The sequence below is a fragment of the Ambystoma mexicanum genome, chromosome 6q (genome assembly GCF_040938575.1).
Source record: "Ambystoma mexicanum isolate Mex_15411 chromosome 6q, UKY_AmexF1_1, whole genome shotgun sequence".
Classification (NCBI taxonomy): Eukaryota; Metazoa; Chordata; class Amphibia; order Caudata; family Ambystomatidae; genus Ambystoma; species Ambystoma mexicanum.
In genome coordinates this window covers 877,814,090-877,833,970 of record NC_090937.1, presented here as the reverse complement: position 1 = coordinate 877,833,970, position 19,881 = coordinate 877,814,090, and the positions used below count along the sequence as shown (strand labels likewise).

The 19,881-nt window shown below is 47.0% G+C and overlaps 1 protein-coding gene across 4 annotated transcripts in view; it reads left to right on the top strand.

Annotated features, from left to right (window-relative positions):
• NEK1 (NIMA related kinase 1) overlaps positions 1-19,881 on the top strand; it is a 2,768,493-nt gene that overhangs the window by 547,530 nt on the left and 2,201,082 nt on the right. For all 4 annotated transcript variants that reach the window (XM_069631399.1, XM_069631400.1, XM_069631397.1 and 1 more), the window contains exon 7: positions 8,757-8,811. In XM_069631399.1, coding sequence (XP_069487500.1) covers positions 8,757-8,811 — 55 coding nt within the window. The remainder of the gene's footprint in view (positions 1-8,756; positions 8,812-19,881) is intronic.

Sequence of the window (19,881 nt, the reverse complement as noted above, 5' to 3'; positions counted from 1 at the left end):
GCACAGACTTCCAGAACTTCGCCAGATACATGGGCTTCCATCATCAAAAGATAACGCCGAGATGGCCCCAAGCGAATGGCACCATGGAGGGATTCATGGCCAACGTCCGAAGAGCACTACAAATTGCCAACATGCTAAACAAACCATTCGAACAGGCCCTATACAAATTGCTTTGGGAATACAGACACACCCCACACAGCACCACGGGGGTCTGCCCGGCCGACCTCATGTTCAGACATACGGTGAAGACAAGACTACTGGAGGACCCAACACCGAAACCTCTAACACCACTTGAGCTTCAAGCTAGAGAAAAGGACCGAGAGGAAAAGGAAAAGATGAAACAAACGGCCGACAGGTGCCAAAAGGCTCTAGAGTCAAACGTTGAACCCGGTGACCTGGTGCTGATGCGGCAGGCCACGGGGCGGAAGGAAATGCCCCGTTCGCCCCTGAGACACTGACAGTCACGCAAAGGAAAGGCACCATGGTCACCACAGAAAGAGAAGGGCCGTCCTCGGTCACCCGAAACGTCTCTCAGTTCAAAAGAATACTGACCTCACTCAGTGGGAGGTGGGAATACCACAAAGAAACCAGGGACTGGCCAGATGGTGACGACCCATATCTAGGAGACCGGGAAGCATCCGAAGATGAAAGTCCCGAGCGAGACACGATGGGCCGCGCCCGACTCACAACCCCTGAGAGATCGAGACGACCTCAACATAGTCGCATGAAACCACAGACTCGTAGAAGAAATGGGGTAAGAGACACCAGAGAACTGCTGAGTTAAAAAAGGCGGGAGATGTCAGTCCGAGAAACACGGGCAATATTAGAGCCCACCCACATCGTTATGTGGGAGTCCTGTTGCGGGCTGTTCAGGGAAAAAGGGAAATGACGTTGAGGGTTAGGGAGGGGCTTGCGGGGGTGCCGGCAGTTGAATTCCTGTTGCAATAAAGGCAGACGTATGAAAACATGCTCGGCTCCTGCCTCGTTATTAGGTTGCATGCGCCGAGTGATTAGGGCCCACATTAATGCTTCACAAGCCCATGATCGGTTTTGGGTCATTATTAGTTTGGTGTTCGGTCGTCTCCTTGAAGAAACTCCTAAGTTGGTACTGTTGGAGAATTATATGTGAAATGGATTCTAAACTGCAGGTGCGTTAGCCCTAAAGTAAAAATTAGAATTGTAAGTAGCGTGTTGCGAATGGATATTAATGTATGCTATTTGAAGTACTAATATGGGCACTCAGTCATAGGTTCATGAGCTTATAGGGTTGGTTGTGATTTAGAAGCACGAGCAGATGTCTTGAGGACAACGTTCTAGGAATCGTGAAAACATGACGTGGTGGGAGAAGAACAATAGAGCATTTTAGAAGTATTACTGTCGAATGTAAGCCTTGAAGGATAAAAGAGAGAACATGAGACTGCCTTTTGGTAGTAATGCCGCGCAGTATAAATCAACATAACTTAATTGTTCTCAATGAAATTGTAAAGGAAAGCAGGAGAATGTATATAGGGCTTCCGCAGGTGAAGGCCGAAAGGAATACACTGTTAGATGAATGTTCAGTCAAAAAATGGGACTGGGCTTGTGGGAGAAAAGAAATAACCGTGAAAGCACGTGGTAATGGGTGCAGTTGATGTAAGCACTAGAAACGGAAGGGGGTTGGACCAGTGTGTGGTGTCACGTGCCCTGACAAAAAGGTCACGTGACATAGAAGAGGAGGGGAGAAATAAAGGTATCACCGGAACTGGCGCTTTCGCGCCAGTCCGGGTTTATGCAGCCAACCAACGAGTCGCGTATCATTGCTGCGCAGCGCCCTGCATGTTCCGCGAGCGGAACGGCCTTTGCTGAAGGCCGCGATCTCTCTCCTGCCGCTGCCCGCTCCATCGGCGGCTTGCCGACATCACACTGGCGACGAGGCGGGTGTGGACTGCACGCCTCCCAGCATCGGAGGGAGCCGCTGCGTCCACGGACCCACGACAACTCCGCGGAGGCCGGTAAGCGTTATCCCCGGCTCCGCCCACGCTCAATGCCCAATCCTGCTAGCAGCGTCCATAACGCTCTGGAAAAAAAAAACTCCTGCTACGCCAACACCCCAGGAGAGACACTGCACGATCTATCACACGCGGCCCGCCCGGAACTGCAGCGCTCCACGGGGGGCCACGTGCCATCACACCAAAAGTCACCCAATAGAGCAGCATGTCGAGCCCAAACGCCAGCCCGACAAGAATCAGCACCGGCTCCTCATCATCAAGGAGAAGCATCACTGATGAGCGCAGCGATCCCACACTAACAACGTTCATGCCACCGTTCGACCCTTTCACCAGCGGAGCTACCATCCGGTGGGAAATATGGCTGCAACAATTTGAGATGCATCTGGAGGCCCGAGACATCGCCACACCCAAAAAGATGCGCACCTTCCTCTTGCTCAATGTAGGGTCAGCGGCTCTGCGCCTTTTCAGCGCCCTACCAAACCGCAGGAGCGATATTGACTACACAGCGGCGAGAGCTGCGCTCACCAACATGTTTAAGCCTGACCTCAATCCGGACTATGAGCGGTTCCATTTCTGTATGGCACGACAACGCGAGAGAGAGACGGTGGACAAATTCCAGCTCGCCTTCGCGAAATGGCCGTAGGCTGTGAATTCCCGGACGAAGAATTCGCCATTCGCCTCTAAATCATCAAAAAACTGAAAAACTAAGAAGGGCAATTCTGTCAGAGAAGAACATGCGACTATCACGCATTCTCGAGACAGCACGCCTCCGTGAACAGACAGAGGACCAAGTAGCAGTAATGGAAGCTGCCATCCAGAGACTACCGTTAGACAGCCCCAGACCCGCAGAAGACGTTGCAGCTATTTCCAGACAACAATTAACACGCCGGAAACAGAACCAGAGGCCCCACCCGCCACAAGGACGATATCAGGCCTGCAAATGGTGCGGAGGCCCATGGCATAAAGGAGAATCTTGCCCCGCCTGGGGGTCCACATGCAGAAAATGCAATCGCCTCAACCACTACGCAGCTGTCTGCCTGAATCCGCCAAACAGGAATGACAAAGACCCAAGCTCACGCACGACACAAGAACAACGGAGAAAATTCGCACCGAGAGAACATCCCCGCCAACAAGCGAGGAGAGGTAAAGCGAGAGCAGTCGATGAGTCCCAAAGATCCACGAGCTCGAGCGACAGCGACGACAGCAGCTCATCCCCCGACAGACAGAACAAAGGGAGGAAGAAGGGGAGAAGACCAGTACACCGTGTACACTTAATATCGGCAGTCAAATCAGGCCGATCGCGCCAAAAGAAGAGACCGTCGTGCACAGTCCTCTCCAACGGAGACCCACTCAAAGTGATAATTGAGACCGGCGCGACAGTAAACGTCATGCCCGTGACGGCATTCAACAGACTTCACCCAAAACCAGAACTCCACAAGAAGAAAGTCAGGCTATATGCCTATGGATCCAAAAAAAACCCTACCTGTGCAGGGGTCGTTCAAATCCGACTTTGCGCACAACAACACAAACTGCCGCGCTCGGATCTACGTCGTAGATGCAGGTTGCGAAACCTTAGTGAGCTGTAAAACTGCGGAGAAACTAAAGCTGATACACTTCGCTTTCAGTGTTCAGCACGACGAACTCAGCAACATCCTAGGTCGTCATAAGAAACTATTTCAAGGCATCGGATGCCTTAAAGGGAGGTCTATCAAACTACACATTGACCCCACCGTTGAACCCAAGGCAGTGCGCCACCGGCGGATCCCATTTCACCTGCGAACTGCTGTAGAGAAAGAGCTATCCAAACTCGAAGATGCAGGAATCATCGAGAGAACATCAGGCCCGACCCCATGGGTCTCGCCAATGGTGGTAGCCCAGAAACCGAAACAGACGAATGCAGTGAGAATATGCATCGACATGAGGCTCCCCAACGTAGCCATCGGCCTAGAACGCCACGTAACTCCCACCATTGATGAGCTCATCGTAGACCTCACAGGGGCGAAGGTATTTAGCAAACTCGATCTCCGGTCAGGATACCACCAGCTAAGACTATCCAAAGAATCACGGTACATCACCACGTTTTCGTCCCACCTCGGCCTCATGAGTTACAAGCGGCTGAATTTTGGAATATCATCCGCCGCAGAGGTTTTCCAGCACGAGATCCGAAAAGTCATCACGGGGCTGGCTGGTACCACCAACATCAGCGATGACATCCTAGTATACGCCTCGGACAAGGACGAACACCACAGACGACTAGCCGCAGTCCTGGAAAGACTCGAGGGAGCAGGTTTGACGCTCAATGCCGAGAAATGTGAATTCGACAAGGATGAACTATGCTTTTTCGGCTACATCTTCAGCGCCGCAGGTGTATCCCCTGACCCATCCAAAGTACAGGACATAAAAGATTTCAAGCCTCCCCAGTCTGCCTCGGAGGTGCGAAGTTTCATGGGGATGGCAACATACTGCGCGCGTTTCATCCCTGACCTCGCCAGCATCGCGAGCCCTCTCAGGGAACTGACAAAGAAAGACCAAAGATGGGAGTGGGCCGAAGTCCACCAACGAGCATTCCAACAGATCAAAGACGCCCTGTCCGCTACCACGACCATGGCGTTCTTTAACGTGGAACGGCAGACTGAACTCCTCGTGGATGCCAGCCCCGTGGGCCTAGGAGCCGTACTGACCCAAACAGACAGCGAAGGCAGAGTGTTCCCCATCGCATTTGCCAGCAGGGCCCTCACGAAGCCAGAACAAAACTATGCCCACATTGAAAAGGAGGCCCTAGCGATACTGTGGGGGTGTCGCCACTTTAAGGTGTACCTATAAGGAAAACAGGCAAAAGTCTTCTCAGACCACAAGCCCCTGATACCGATATTCCGGGGCTCCGCTCCACACCCCCCTGCCCGCATAGAGAAGTGGATGCTGCAACTGCAGCCGTACAACATTGAGGTAGAATATCGGCCAGGTTCAGACAATCCGCCGGGACTATCTGTCCCGCCATCCACGACCCGCTACCGACAGCGAACGACGTCATGCAAGAGAAACAGACGAGCACGTCTGTCACGTGGTAGCATGCGCCAGGCCGCGAGCCCTGACACTGCAGGAAATAATACAGGAGACAAGAGAAGACACAATTCTACAACACACTACCTCGGCCATTCAATCAGGAAGCTGGAAGAACTATCTCATGTCGACATCCCACCGCACCATACCAGCTCAAACCAAACTCAGAGCACTGTTTGGGATCAGGCACGAACTCTCGATGGCACCAGAGGGAGTGCTTCTGAAAGGTCACCGCATCATACTGCCAGAGTCCCTCGAAGAGAGAGCACTCAAACTAGCGCACAGTGGACATCAAGGGATTGTCAAGTCCTCGGCGTACCTCAAGTCCCAGATGTGGATGCCAAACATGCACCAAAAAATCGCAGAGCTAGTTGAGTCATGCGCAGCCTGCCAAGCGTCCAGGAGACCGGAGAACCCAGAACCGATCTACAGTGCCCCACGGAGCTGCAAAAGATGGGACGCGGTCAGCATGGACCACTGCACCATCGCAGGCGAAGGATACTTGCTCGTAGTGATAGATGAATTCAGCAGATACCCCGAAGTAGAACATGTGTCATCCACCAAAGCTGAAACCACCATCCTCACGCTGGAGAAAATATTCGCCACGCATGGGATGCCAAGGAAAGTGAAGAGTGACAATGGACCATCATTCACCAGCCAAGAGCTGCGAGAATTCTTCAAAGAAGTAAACGTGAAACATCAGCGAATTACCCCACGATGGCCTCAGGCAAATGGAGATGTGGAACGCTTCATGGGGTCTCTAAACAAAGTTATCAGAATTGCCAAAGAGCAAAAGCACCCCTGGCTGAAGTATACCGATTTCTGAGAACGCACCGGCAAACCCCACACTCAGCTACCGGGATCAGCCCAGCAGCCCTTATGTTTGGAGTACCAATACAGGCGGAACTCCCCGTACATCCACACTGAGTTGCACCCGAGTTGGACATCCCGGAAATGGATGCAAGAAGGAGGAGGCACAACGAGCAAGAAAGCGTCGCCAGACGCGCACACCATCGAGAACTAAACCCCGGGGACACAGTCCTCGTCAAGAACCGGGCACAGTCAAAGAAGATGTCCCTAAACTTCGAGGTTCATCCGTGGACAGTTCAAGCCACCAACCACAGCATGGTCACTGCCACCCGAGGAGGGGAAACTGTGACCCGGAACATATCCCATTTCAAGAAAGTACCCCCGGAGATGTGGGAAGAACAACCCCTATCCCCGAAGGAAAAGACCGCTGAGACGCCCCAAAGACCCACACCGTCAAACAGTGAAAATGCGCCGGAAGAGTCAGACAGACCGCGCCCACCAGAGACTGAGACAGAGGGAAAGACCGCCATAGACATCTCGCCCAAAGGACGGAACACCTGCTACAGCCTGAGGGAGAAGCCCAAACCATCATCCCGCCTCAAAGGGTATGTCATAGACGGGGTATATCGTAAAGAGACTGGCGGAAGAGACGGTAATCCATGCTAAAATGTATTCCGTGGTGTATGTGAATTTACCTCCAATTTGGGGAGGAATGTGGTGTCACGTGCCCTGACAAAAAGGTCACGTGACACAGGAAGAGGAGGGGAGAAATAAAGGTATCACCGGAACTGGCGCTTTCGCGCCAGTCCGGGTTTATGCAGCCAACCAACGAGTCGCGTATCATTGCTGCGCAGCGCCCTGCATGTTCCGCGAGCGGAACGGCCTTTGCTGAAGGCCGCGATCTCTCTCCTGCCGCTGCCCGCTCCATCGGCGGCTTGCCGACATCACACAGTGGTTCAACCTTTTTAATGCTGAGTCCCCCTTTTGAAAAACTATTGTTCCTGCACCTCCCCCGTGCCATAACCGTTTATATCTTCTATTAAAAATGGACCCCATTTTAGGAAGAGCCTTTGGGTTGACCCTGGACACCCTTCTGCCAGCCCCCCAGTCCCACAGTTTGAAGACCACTATGTTGCTCCCGATTTAGTCAATATGTAAGTACGTGCAACAAGCAAAACTGCTTTAAATGCAGTTTCAGACCTTACAGGGCTTTTTGGTCGATTTTGAGCTTGATTGCGCACAGGTGCTAGGAAGCAGGTTTTTCCCCTTTGCGAATGAGGCTGGAGCTAATGTTACAAGGAGTACTGAGACTTGCACTACGATATGGTTTGCTAGTTCTTGGTCTGCTAGTCAGGTTTTTGAACATTCAAATCCAGTGCTGGGAGCAGGAAAAAAAAGTCTGTGTTATTGCCTGGTCCATGGGCCTGTGGTTGTGCCCTTGAAGCAGAGAAAGAGGGAAGTTACCCTGGGTAACTTTGGCGATGGATGAGTCATAAAGCATTCAGGCACATTTTGAATGGTAAGTTATTTTGCAAGGGTAGAGTTAGCCTTGTGCATAACTGATTGGCAAAGAATGTAATGTAATTTTGACTTAAAGCAACACCTTGGTTAGCGTCCTCTTACCGGGAGCTAGTGAATTTGCTGTCTTACATTTCATTTTAATTGCGAGGGACACAAAGCGCGACTCGCCATTCCAATAGGCCTGTGACCTTGGTTGTTTGGTTTAATAAGGAAAAAACAAGCCTGCTCTTTTTCTCACATTGTGTATGATTTGCGATGTGCACTTCCAAATGAAATAAGTTTGGCTTCCTCCTCGCGTTGTCTGCAACAATGCTGTATTTTTCAAAGTTGCTTCATGTCGCTGTGTGATGAAGTGATCGTATCAGTTTGTGTAACCTGGCATGTTTGTGAAATGATAAATGTCTCGCAGTTCATTGCAATTCTGTTAAAAAGAAATGGGTGGGTGACTAATATTTTTTATTGATCATTTGCTCTCTGTTGAATGTATTATCTTAGATATTTGTTTGACCCTTGTGCGTATTTCGGTGCTTTAAAAATGATGAAGTACATTCATGTTACATGATGTGCGAGTGTTTTTGTACATGCCCATTTTTTATGTGTACCTGATGGAATAGCATAGCCTTATTGATCCACAATTGAGTGATGGTACAAAGTATTAAGCATGTGTCATTAAGGTCCTAAAGAAGATATAAAACAAGGGGGAAAACCAGCAAATCCTCCTACAGTACTCCTGGGCATATGGAAGTTTTTTCTGTGTCCCTCTTTCTAGCCAAGAGGGATATTTCATAGAAACATGAGTCTTGGGACATGCCGAAGATTAATGTATGGAAAGAAGGCCTGGTTAAGTGCATGTTTCTGGAGGAGCAGGATAGGCCACTGTTCTAAAAAACCTGCCAAAATAGTAGCCATTGGGAGAATGCCAAATAGGTTCGATATTGCACTCGTACCTTGTACTAAAATGGCATCGAGGGTAACCTCTTCTGTACTTTTAACCACGTTGTGCGAACTGATGAGGAGAGGTTTTTATATTTACTCTGCTACAAAGGTTTTGTTTTGGAATCATTGCAAGTGTGCTCTGCTGATGCTCTGTTTGTTACCATAATCCTGATCATTGAGATATGTGGACAACTTGTAATGCTTAAAAGGTTTTTCAAATGTATTAGAAATCACACTGAATTGCATTGCAATTAATTGACTTAAGTGTAATCGTACATCATAGCAATAGGTTAATTCAATTTGTTAAAGTTAAAGGACTCCATTACTTTTCCATTCCTAGTGGCAGATCCATTATTATTCCTAAACTGTTTTTCATCTGGTTGCAAGTGTATTTCTTTGTCTTGTTTTGTTTAAGTAACCTGACTTTTTCTTTTTGTCTAGTGACATTTGGGCACTGGGTTGTGTTCTTTATGAGATGTGCACGCTGAAACATGCAGTAAGTGTACAGGCCTCCATTGGATTTTAAAAATTAATGTACTTTTATACATTTGCCATTATGGATTCAGTGGTTCTTGGATGTGTTTGTTTTTCTTACAGATGGAATTATGAAAGCACCCCCTTCCTTTTCTGTTCACGAAATGTAAATAGATCCGCTTTTGAATATTTTTGTTTAACTTACTTTCACTCCTTTCAAGTAGAGCAAGTACTCCAGAACTTCTGACACATCACAGATCCAGTAATTCAATTAATTTCCTGCTGGAGCACGATATTACTTTAGTTTCATTTCATACAGATCTCCCTGTAGATGTATATTAAGGGACAGTGGTACAATCTGTGCCTGCATCCTGCAGTAATCTTCTGTGCCTTTACCTTTAGTAATATAGTAAGGAGTCCAGAATCCAGTCTTTAATCTTTATTAGTAATCGGCGAGGGGGGTAACTATGCTCTGTGGGGAATTACCTGAACTGGTAATGCCCCCTCTGCTCAGGGCTTATTGCTTAAATAGTACATAGTGAGCCGTCCAGGAACCATGGTTGCATCTTTAGTAGCAATGCGCGAGCAGTCCGTTTACAGGCAATCAAACATACCAAACTGTTGTTTATTCCAAGTAAAAAGAGCTTTATTTGAACCAAAGCCATAAAAGCAACACGTTTAACAACATTTACTATAACATCAATCAGCAGCGAAAACCAGCGTTTAAAATTCATCACAAGACAATTTGATCTTTCATCAGAATCTATGAAAGTACCCCTTCTAGATTGGCACTAGCTCAATGGGGTGTGATAAATTGGGACAATTGCCTGCAGTGTGGGATGGAAGGGGGAACCGTTTTTCACAGATGGTGGGAATGCTCACAAATACAGACATTTGGGGTAAGTGTCTTAGCAGGTTATCTAGGGTCCTGGTCTCCGAGGTCCTAAGTGATCCCAAACTGGCACTATTGGGTATATGGGGCGAGACAGGGTTTACCAAACCTGATTTTGTTTTTATATCAACCTCACTGGGGCTCGCTAAAAGGCTTATCGCAACACTATGGGGTTCACCGACCTATCCACGCTTAAGTCGGTAGTCTGCCGAAGTAGAGAGATGCATGTCCTTAGAGAGTCGAATATACAATGCCAGGGTTTTGCCCCCAAAAGTTCCAAAAAGTGTGGGGCAGGTGGGGGGGGTGCGGGGTGAGGCATGAGGTTGGGTTAATCTTGTTGGGCTGTGGTGCCACCATCAATGATGCCTCCTCTGGCAGTCTTGCCTGCTTAGTCGAGGCCGGAGCAATTATGCCCTTACATACCACCATGGGTCTTTGGGCTGAGAGCCACGGGATACTACAAGTGTTTAGAGGGAGAGAGGCAGATGGTCAACCCATAAGGGCAAGGACGCATGGGGTATTTCAGCAGTCCTGCCTCCACTCTGACTCGATGAGCGGATGAACTATGATGTACCGAACTATCGCAACAACTGTGCCACGGATTTTGTGTACTGTTGAAATGAAACAAAGCAAGGGCATATGTTTGCCGGTTATGTTGTCATTAAAAACAATAAAATCGTTCAAAAAAGTGTTTGTAATTACATAGAATTCAAAAATATAATCACATAGTGAAGCAGATTGTTCTTCAGTAGACTCACCTAAAAACATTTTAGTAAGTGGTAAATGAAGTGGCATCAATTCTTAAAATATTATCAAAAGGCGCACACATCTATACCTAGGAGGTTAAAACCTACCATCAACAAAGCGCAGCTTTTAAAACCCATACAATATTTGAATATTACATTATTGAAATACTAATTTGGATGACTTAAGGCTAATATCAAAACTCGAATCACGCATAGCTAATCAAGCATCTTGAAGGCTAATGATATTCTTGTGCAAAGTCACAGGATTAAAGACAAAGATTTAAGCAGTAGGTGATATATTTTAATACATCAATCAGATTAGGCAATAGCCATTTTTTCAATTGTTTTTATATAATTTGGACAAGAAGTCAATTGGTTTCTTCCTCAGATGGGCAAAATATACCAATATATGAATTTGATGGAGATCATTTACTACTAAGATCATTCATTTGATCTAAAAGAATAAAAAACCCTTGAACTGTATCTCTGAGTCACTCATCTGTTCATCCTGTGGTAGTTTTCCTGAGATGACATACAGTGGATCTCCAAAGTCAAAGGCCTCCTCCCAGGACCCCTGAGGAAGCCCATGAACTCTCACCAATTCACGCCTCCCTTGCAGAATGTAATCGCTATAAATACATGGCTCACAGTCTTTGATATGCCTTTCTACTCCCATAGCTATACCTACCCAGGAATAATCAACAGATAGTATAATAATTGACAATAAACGGTTCGCTCATATGCTATACCCCAGCCCCCATCCACTTCAGAGAAATATCTGAATTGGAAACCGCTTATATTATTAAAAACCTTAAACCCATCTAGATGCAAAGGAGACTTTTGCCCAGGAACAATCCTAAAAGACTGCTCAACATTTCTAGTGCATTTCATCAATGCATCATTCGCCACCAATCTAGTACCAGCAAGCCTCAAAGAATCTTGGGTCCTCACATTGCTAAAGAAACCATCACTAGACCCAACAGCGCCTAACAATTACCAACCCATCACCATAGTACTCTTCCTGCTTAAGATCCTAGATAGAGCAGCCTACAACAAGATCCAATGCTATCTCAAATCAAATCACATTTTACGGATGCAGCAATCTGGGTTCAAACCCGGCCACGGCACTGAGTCCGCATTATTAGACCTGAAAATACAAATAGATTCATTCAGAGATGAGGGCAAACTGGCCCTCCTCCTCTTATTAGACCTTTGAGCAGCGTTCGACCTTGTAGACCACAATACCCCATGCCATCACCTCACATCAGCCGCCAATTTCTCAACTGAAGCCTTCATTTGGATTGCCTCCTTCCTTGAAGGCAGATCAATGAGAGACTTTTCTGACACACATCTTCACAAAACCCTTATTTGATCTCCTGGACGACTTAGGCATTTCATATACTGATTACGCTGACGACACTCAAGTACTCCTACCACTGACCGGATCCTATGACAGACTCCCTGATGCTCAACAACATATATACCACCATCCACGCACGGATGGCAACCAATTATCTATGTCCTAATGATAAGACTGAGATTTTGCTAGTAAGGTCATCGGCAGTGCTAAAGAAAACTCAGGCCGCAATTCTCAGCCTTCGTGATAGGCGGAATCCAGGTCCCCGTCTCAGATAAGACTAAAACCTTAGGTGTATCCCTGGATGCATCGCTCCCCCACAACAAGCAAGTTAGTGCCATTGCGACCTCAGCAGCTTACACAGCTACGCTCATCAATGCTGTAAGACAGTTTCTCACCACGGAAAGCTGCATGATCATTGCCAGAGCAATCACGGGCGCAAGACTGGATTACTGTAACACCCTATTTGCGGGAACATCCAGACGGAACCTAAACAAACTAAAAGTAATTCAGAATAAGGCCCTCAGAGCAGCGCTGAACATCCCAAAAAGGTTGCACATCTCAGCCTCAAGGAAACCAGGCTCACTGGCTCCCGATCAGGGAAAGAATCATCTTCAAGACCCTTGGTATCATACATAAATGCTTGAGCAAAACTGCCCAACAGTACATGTCACAGAAAATTGAAAGAACGAAACCTAACAAGCCAGTAAGATCCTTCCATGCCTTCAAATTCACCATACCGAGAGTGAAAAGAGCCAAAGGTGGAGGGGTAAGCTTCCCTTCAGTTGCGGTCAACCAATGGAACACCATTCCCTCAGAGCACAGGAATATTACTGGGCCTTCCGCAAAGCACTGAAAACCTGGCTATTCGCCCAACCCCCTACGTGATACTGACACTAGTCTAACACTTTCTGTAATTCTGTTTGCCAAAATGTTGTGAATTAAGCTTTGTATAATGTAACTGGTCTGCAACAGAGCCCTGATGCCCAAGGGCGTAGGTGCTTTATAAATAAATGTTTTAAAAAAAAAAGAAATCCAGTCACTACAAGTTATTCTATGACACTCCCACAGATATTAACAGAGGAAATCACCCACTGAATACATACGACAATGTCTTATTGTAGCTCAGGTTCATTGTGAGCGTTCTTGAAATTTGTTACCTGTTTGGACGACACCACTATGATCCTCCACCCTGTTCTGACGCATTCAATTGGCTTTGAAAAATAAATCCTAATTGCTCACTGCCTCTTCTCAATAGTTCCTGCTCATGCATCTGTCGGCAGATTTGGCAAGTTAACGAAACAAGACATGATCAGATTCTGATCATGCACATACACACAACTATTATTTCCACATTTGCAACTTGTTAGATGATTCAATTCTAACCAATGTGTATCATTGTTGTTTCACTTAAGCTGTGGATATAAATGCCTAACTAATTTTGAATTTCTTTTCATTCTTTCATCACAACTTTTTCATGTGACTATCTAAATGTTTTTTTTTTTTTGTGCAACTATCTTTCCTTTTGTAATCAATTTTTCGCAATTTATTTATTTGCCTTTATATGTATTAATTGTTGATATAATCTGTGTTGGCAATAAAATTAGGCACTTCGAAGACACACCAGTACATTTTTCTTTCTCCTTTTTGATGACTCGCTTGGGCATTGGAACTGGTCTTCTCTAAACTACTACGATTAACGCCTCCAAATAGATTGGTGTACATATGTGGATTTCTTTTTTACTGTTTAAATTTTGTATATTGTCCCCAAAATCCACATTAGCAAAACAGGACTACCCTATTTGTTGTGTATCATGCATCTGTGACAGCATATATTTGTTACTGTACTTTATATTCATCAAGGCTTCTCATTCCATCAGAACTATTTACTGTTACAGGGGTACATGATCCGGCATCAGCGTATGCCTCCCAACAATACATTCCGCATCGGAATTGAACTCTTGCATGTATACTACCTATCTTTTTTGTTTAGATATTTTTATTGATTTTCAACATGAGAATGTATTACTAACAATCATACAAACAATCAATTTCATTACGCTCCAATCTGAATCCTCCTGCCCCCACAATTCCTCAGTATTTCCCATATTTGGCTTTAAATAACAGTATTGGGCACAAATTATATCGTACAGTATGTCTTCATTTGATTAATCGGGGGTAATGAGAGAGGGCATGAACGAAAAGGAGAGAGAAGAGAAAAAAAAAGGTTTACAAAGTTAAATTCATTGGGTCAGTTGCATCTCGCTTGACAGATCATGAACATGAATACATCAAGTCAATGTTACGTACCAAGAGCTCATAAGCATGACTTTCATTGATGCCCCTCCCTTACCAAAAGTGCATAAGTGCAAGTCTGACAAACCAACAATCGATTTAGGAGTTCATGAAGTGTTTCAGAAGTTGTGGTTGGAAGAACATATGTTCTCTATCAGAAACGAAGTGCAGGAAAGGGCGCCAGGTTTTCTGGAACTTCGAGAGCTTTCCTTCCAATATGGCCGTAAGCTTTTCCAGGCCCAACCGCTCCCACGTTTTTATCCTCCAGTAGGCTATCTGCGGGCCCTCTATCGCTTTCCAGACTCGGGCTCTGGTGATGCGGGCCGCCACTAGTAAATGTGAGACCAAGATAGCTTTATGCCCTGACATGGGGGAAGGTTCCAACGTCTGAGACATCCCCCAGCAGGAGTACCTTCGGGTCCATGGGGAGCAGGGAGCCCGTGATTTCTTTAATTCTAGACAGCACCTCCTGCCTATATGATTGGATAACCGGGCAGTGCCACCACATATGGGCCATATCTCCCCGCTCACCACACCCATGCCAACACGTGTCCGGTTATTCTGGATTAATTGAGTGGAATCTGCTGGGGGGGGGAAATACCACCTGAAACAGACTTTGATGGTACTTTCCTTTACGAGAGCACAACGAGAACTGGTCTGAGTTCTATGCCAGATCCGCTGCCAGGATTCATTCGAAATTTCCAGGCCCAGTTCTCACTCCCAAGCCTTCATTTATGGAAGTTTCTCGTCTATTGAAGGTTTCAGCCTGTAACATAGCAAAATCTTGAGATTGCTGACCCTCAAGAATTTTGAGTTCTATTCCCAGAGGGACCCTTCCAGCTGCCCGGCGGATGTCCCTGTTAGTAAGCCAGTGGCGTAACTGTATGTATCGGAAACGCTCCGTCTCTGGGAGGTCAAACATTTCTTTACATTCCTGGAAGGTCAAGGGTTCTTGGTTAACATACAAATCTCTCGGGCGCAAGGGTTTATCTTGGCACCAAGCTCGGAACATTGTGGGTATGAGCCCTGGGGTGAATGCCGGGTTCTGAGTGATGGGGGATAATGGCCCTAATCCCAGTGGGACACCCCCTGTGAACGTGCTTTATCCCAATTCTGCAGAGTGGACAAGGTGGTTGGCAATATGCCGCCCCTATAACTACGTGCTTCTTTCTCGAGAAATGGGAGGTGAGCCAACGGGAGTGAGGCAACCGCCTGCTCAATCCTTAACCATTTAGGGGTATCTGGGGAATTGCACCAATAAAGCATTATAGCTACTTGCGCTGCCCTATAACAGCGTGGTATCGAGGGAAGGCCCAGACCCACCAACATCTTACCCCTTGTTAGGAGTTTACTAGAGATACGTGGTTTCCTCTTCTTCCAGATAAACCAGTATCTCTTTTTTTTATGTTTGAGTTCAAATTCAGGGATGGCAATTGGCAAAGAGTGGAATGCATACAACAACTTCGGGAGGAGTGTCATCTTAACCGCATTAATACGGCCTAACCATGAGATTTCTTGGGAGTCCCACCGCTGTAGCCATTCCCTTACCTCTTTAAACAGAGGGGGGGGAACATTCGCCCTGTAAAGACCAGCGTATGTTGGAATCAGTTTTATCCCCAAGTACGGAATCTGTTGGAGACCAGGAAAAGCGTGTTATCGCTCGCATTTCTTCCAGTCTGTCTGGATCCTCAGATAGGGTCATTCCCATTGATTTAGCTGGGTTCACTTTGAAGCCGGATATCACAGCGAACCTGTCTAGGAGATCTAAAAGGGGAGGAAGCGAGCGGGGGCGTCCCTCGGGAAACAAAGCAAATCGTCCGCGTATAACGAGATTTTGTGGGGTTGCCCCTCCACCTCAAAACCCCGGATATCCGGGAATAGCCTGACGTGCTGAGCAAAGGGCTTCATTGCCAGGGCACAAACTAACGGCAACAAAGCACAGCTTTGTCTAGTGCCTTTGGCTAACCTAATTAGCGGAGTCCAATTTTTATTGACCTTGACCTTGGTCGAGGGAATTTGAAAATTTGAGAGTATTAATCTAGAAAACTCTGGGCCGAATCCAAACCCCTCTAGTACTATTTCCAGGTATCCCCAAGACATACTATCAAATGCCTTGTGGGCATCTAGGGATAGCAAAGACGGACTACCTGGAATCTTCGGAGCAAGAGCAATTAGGTTAATAGCATGGCGCACATTGTCATAGGTGGACTGATTGTGTATAAATCCTGTCTGGTCATTATTTATCAGGGATGTAAGAATAGGACACAGGCGGCTTGCTATTATTTTCTCCAGCAATTTAGCGTCTGTATTTAATAATGCAATTGGCCTATAAGAGGCACAATCCGTAGGATCCTTCCCAGGTTTCAGCATCAATGTTGTAGCTGATTCCGCCATTGATGTCGTGACCACTCCCGCCTTCCGCACCGAGTTAAATAGTTTTGTTAAATGGGGGGTCAATTCCGCCAGGAAAGTCCTATAGAATTTGTTAGTAAAGCCATCTGGTCCTGGGGCCTTACCCAGCGGGAGGGAGCGAATTGCCATTTCTGTCTCCTCCGTAGTTATCGGAGCCTCTAGACGTTCACGAAGCTCAGGGGATATCTGTGGGAGATCAGCCCTCTGGATAAAGTCTCTAACTAATTGTGTGTCCGATATATGAGGGGATGAATGGCTTCGAAAAAACTCTTCCACAATCCGAAGCTTCCCAGATTCAGAGAAAATTTGCCTCCCATTTGCTTCTTTTAGAGAATCTATGCAGTTGCGCTTTGCCTGCTGCCTGAGTTTAGCCAATAACAAGCGATTCGCCTTATTCCCCTTAGAGTAATAGTATTGTTTAGTGCGCATTATGCCGAAGGCTGCTCGGCTCATATGGTGGGCCTCAAGCGCTTTCTGTGTTATGCAAACCTCCCTAAGTGCGCGTCTAGAGGGTTTCTTCCTATTGCCCTCTTCTGCCTCCATTCCAATTGAGCCTGAGCCTGTTTGTGAACTTTACTCTGCTCAATTGTTTAAGTTATAACCGGACCCCTGATAACAGCCTTCGCCGCATCCAACACTACAGCATATTCCAACTCCCCCGTATCATTGTCTGCAAAATATTGGTCTTTGCAGATAGCAATGCAGGAGCGGGCCTGAGGGTCCAGCAAAATGAGCTTGTTCAGGCACCAGACCCGAGGGGGCACCGGGGAGTCGCTAAATGGAGACATGGACACCAATACCAGAGCATGGTCAGATGAGGCTTTCGAAAGGATCTCCATCTCTGTGGTGTGGGGGATAAGGGTGTCTGAGAGAAGGAACATATCTAACCTAGAGAACCCCCTATGCACAGGAGAGTAAAAAGTATAATCCTGTTCTCCTTGGTGAAAAAAACGCCACCCCTCTATCAGTGAGTGATCCCGGAGAAGAGAAGTGAGAGCCATGACATTTTTCCTATCAGCTGGAGTTGGGGGGAGAAGTTTATCCTCCAACGGGTTCATCACAGCATTAAAGTCCCCTCCAATTATAAGGTCTCCCTCAGCATGTTCACTCTGCGTTCTGGATATAGAGGTAAAAAATAGCTTTTGATTAACATTGGGTGCATATATCGATAGCAGGGTCACCCTCTTTCCATACAACGTGGCCACCACCAGGGCATATCTCCCCTCTGCATCTAATAGGGTTCTATGAACCTTCAGCGGGGTCCCCTTCCGAACAAGAATAGCCACCCCACACCGCTTCGTCCCCGAGGAAGCACAAACTTTGATTGGGTAGAGCTTGTCATTCAAGCGAAATTCATCAGTTAGCAACAGACGAGTTTCCTGCAAAAATAATATTGTGCGGTTGTATGTCGCCAATCGCTGAAATAAAGCTCTCCGTTTTAATGGGGAATTGAGACCCTGAACATTGAGGGTGAGACAGATTATATTCGGGTTCATTATTTCAGTATTCAATCGTGTTCTACACGCACTTGACATACATAGTTGGCAAATTACATGGGTTATTACGTTACATTCACCCGTCAATACCCTCCCACTCCAGTTCTTAAAAGCCTGGAAATTAACTTTCAGTGAAACACTTAACTCACCCCAGATGACCCACACCATAGAGCACCTTGATAATATTTCAGACTTGAGATTAGCATTATACGAGTTGCCTCATCGATGACAGCTCCCACTCGGGACCGACCCAACATCAGAATTCCAAAAAGGGGGAAAATAATAGAAATAATCCTGGATGACAACAAAAACGAAAAGAAGTAAAAGAAAACAGTTTGCACTGTTGAACAATGCGATATAAAAACTTGAAGAATGATAAGAAACAAGCTGGGAAAAGCTTTCGTAAACTTCAACTTCCTTTTAAACAACAATAAACCTTCAACAGAATCGGGCGCATTCCGACTTAGGCGCCCTACTTTGAAATCATGTGTAATTTTTGCACACCATATAGACCTCGCCCCGGGGATCTCTCCCATGACCACCCAGAGCCCCGCGACCAAACAGCAGGTTTGCTTGAGTCTGCGTGGCCGATGATCTCTCCCCTCAAAAGGCGGGCCCAACAGTATCTCCCCACTCCGCCAAGATCTTAAGACATTCAATAGGGAACCATACTCATAAGAGATGTTAACCATGCAGGTTGCAGTCTTGCCTCCAAGTTCGCCCCCGGAAAAACCGAGGGTATGTCACCTGTGTCTTTTCCACTTTCTCCTTTTACCATCACGCAGGCGCGTCGTCAGATCATGGGGCACTAGCAGACTTAGAGCGGCCATTTGGGCTGTCCAGAGAGAGGCGAGCCTGACTTCCAGCCGCAGCCCGCTCCCCACGGAGAGCAGGACCACCCATTCGCCGCCAACCCCTAGGCTTTCTTCTTCTATCTATCGGGGTAGACTGTGAGCCGTGATCCACCTCTGATGAGGCATCTCGATCCAGCGCGGGTACAGCAGCATCCCCAGCCATTAGCTCCCTCGCCTCCACCTCCGAAGAGATCGCGTAATGTTGATTACAAAAGTCAAAAATCAATTTTCAGGGGAGCCGCCAGCGGTAGTGGATCATCTGGGACTGGAGCCATGCAGAGACCTTCTGTAGACGGCGTTGGCAAGCTAAAGTATACGGGGAGAGATCCTGAAACCGCCGAACAGACGCTCCCCGAAATTGCACAGATTCTGATTTTCTGGCCGCCATCATAATTTCCTCTTTTTGAAGGAAGTAATGGACTCTGATAAGGACATCTGGGAGAAGATTTCTCCTCTGCTGGGCAGAGGAGTAAACACGGTGAGTTCTGTCCAGAGTCAGGGTTTCAGAGGAAGAAAGGCCCAAGAGGCTTCGGAACAGTTTGCTGACATAGCTGGGTAGTTCTTGATCGGAGATTTGCCGAGGAATACCTCGAAGGCGCACATTATTGCGTCTAGACCTATTTTCAAGGTCCGCCTGCTTAGCCCAGATCTCCTCCAGATGGTCTTCAATCACCCGCACCCGTTCTGAGAGCACCTCAGTATCATGCGCTAGCTCACAGTAACATTCTCCAGATCGTTCACCCTGGTTTCAAGACCACCCAGATGGGAGGTTAGTTCTGCCAAGCCATTGAGTCTTTAGAGGTGGTTATCTCTGCCTTGATTTCGTGAGTGATCTCTTGTTTGAAGGCCTTCAGCAGATCTTCAAAGTCAGACCTGGTAAATGCCATGTCCGTTATGGGGTCGGTAGCGGGGGCCGGGTGGATGTCCACTGATACTGTATGGCCCTGGAACCCGGGAGTCGTCTGAGGTGCCAAGAAAGCCTTTATACCCTGTGTTTCTTTCTTTTTAGCTCCTGCCTTGGGCATAGCTGGGTAAAGCAA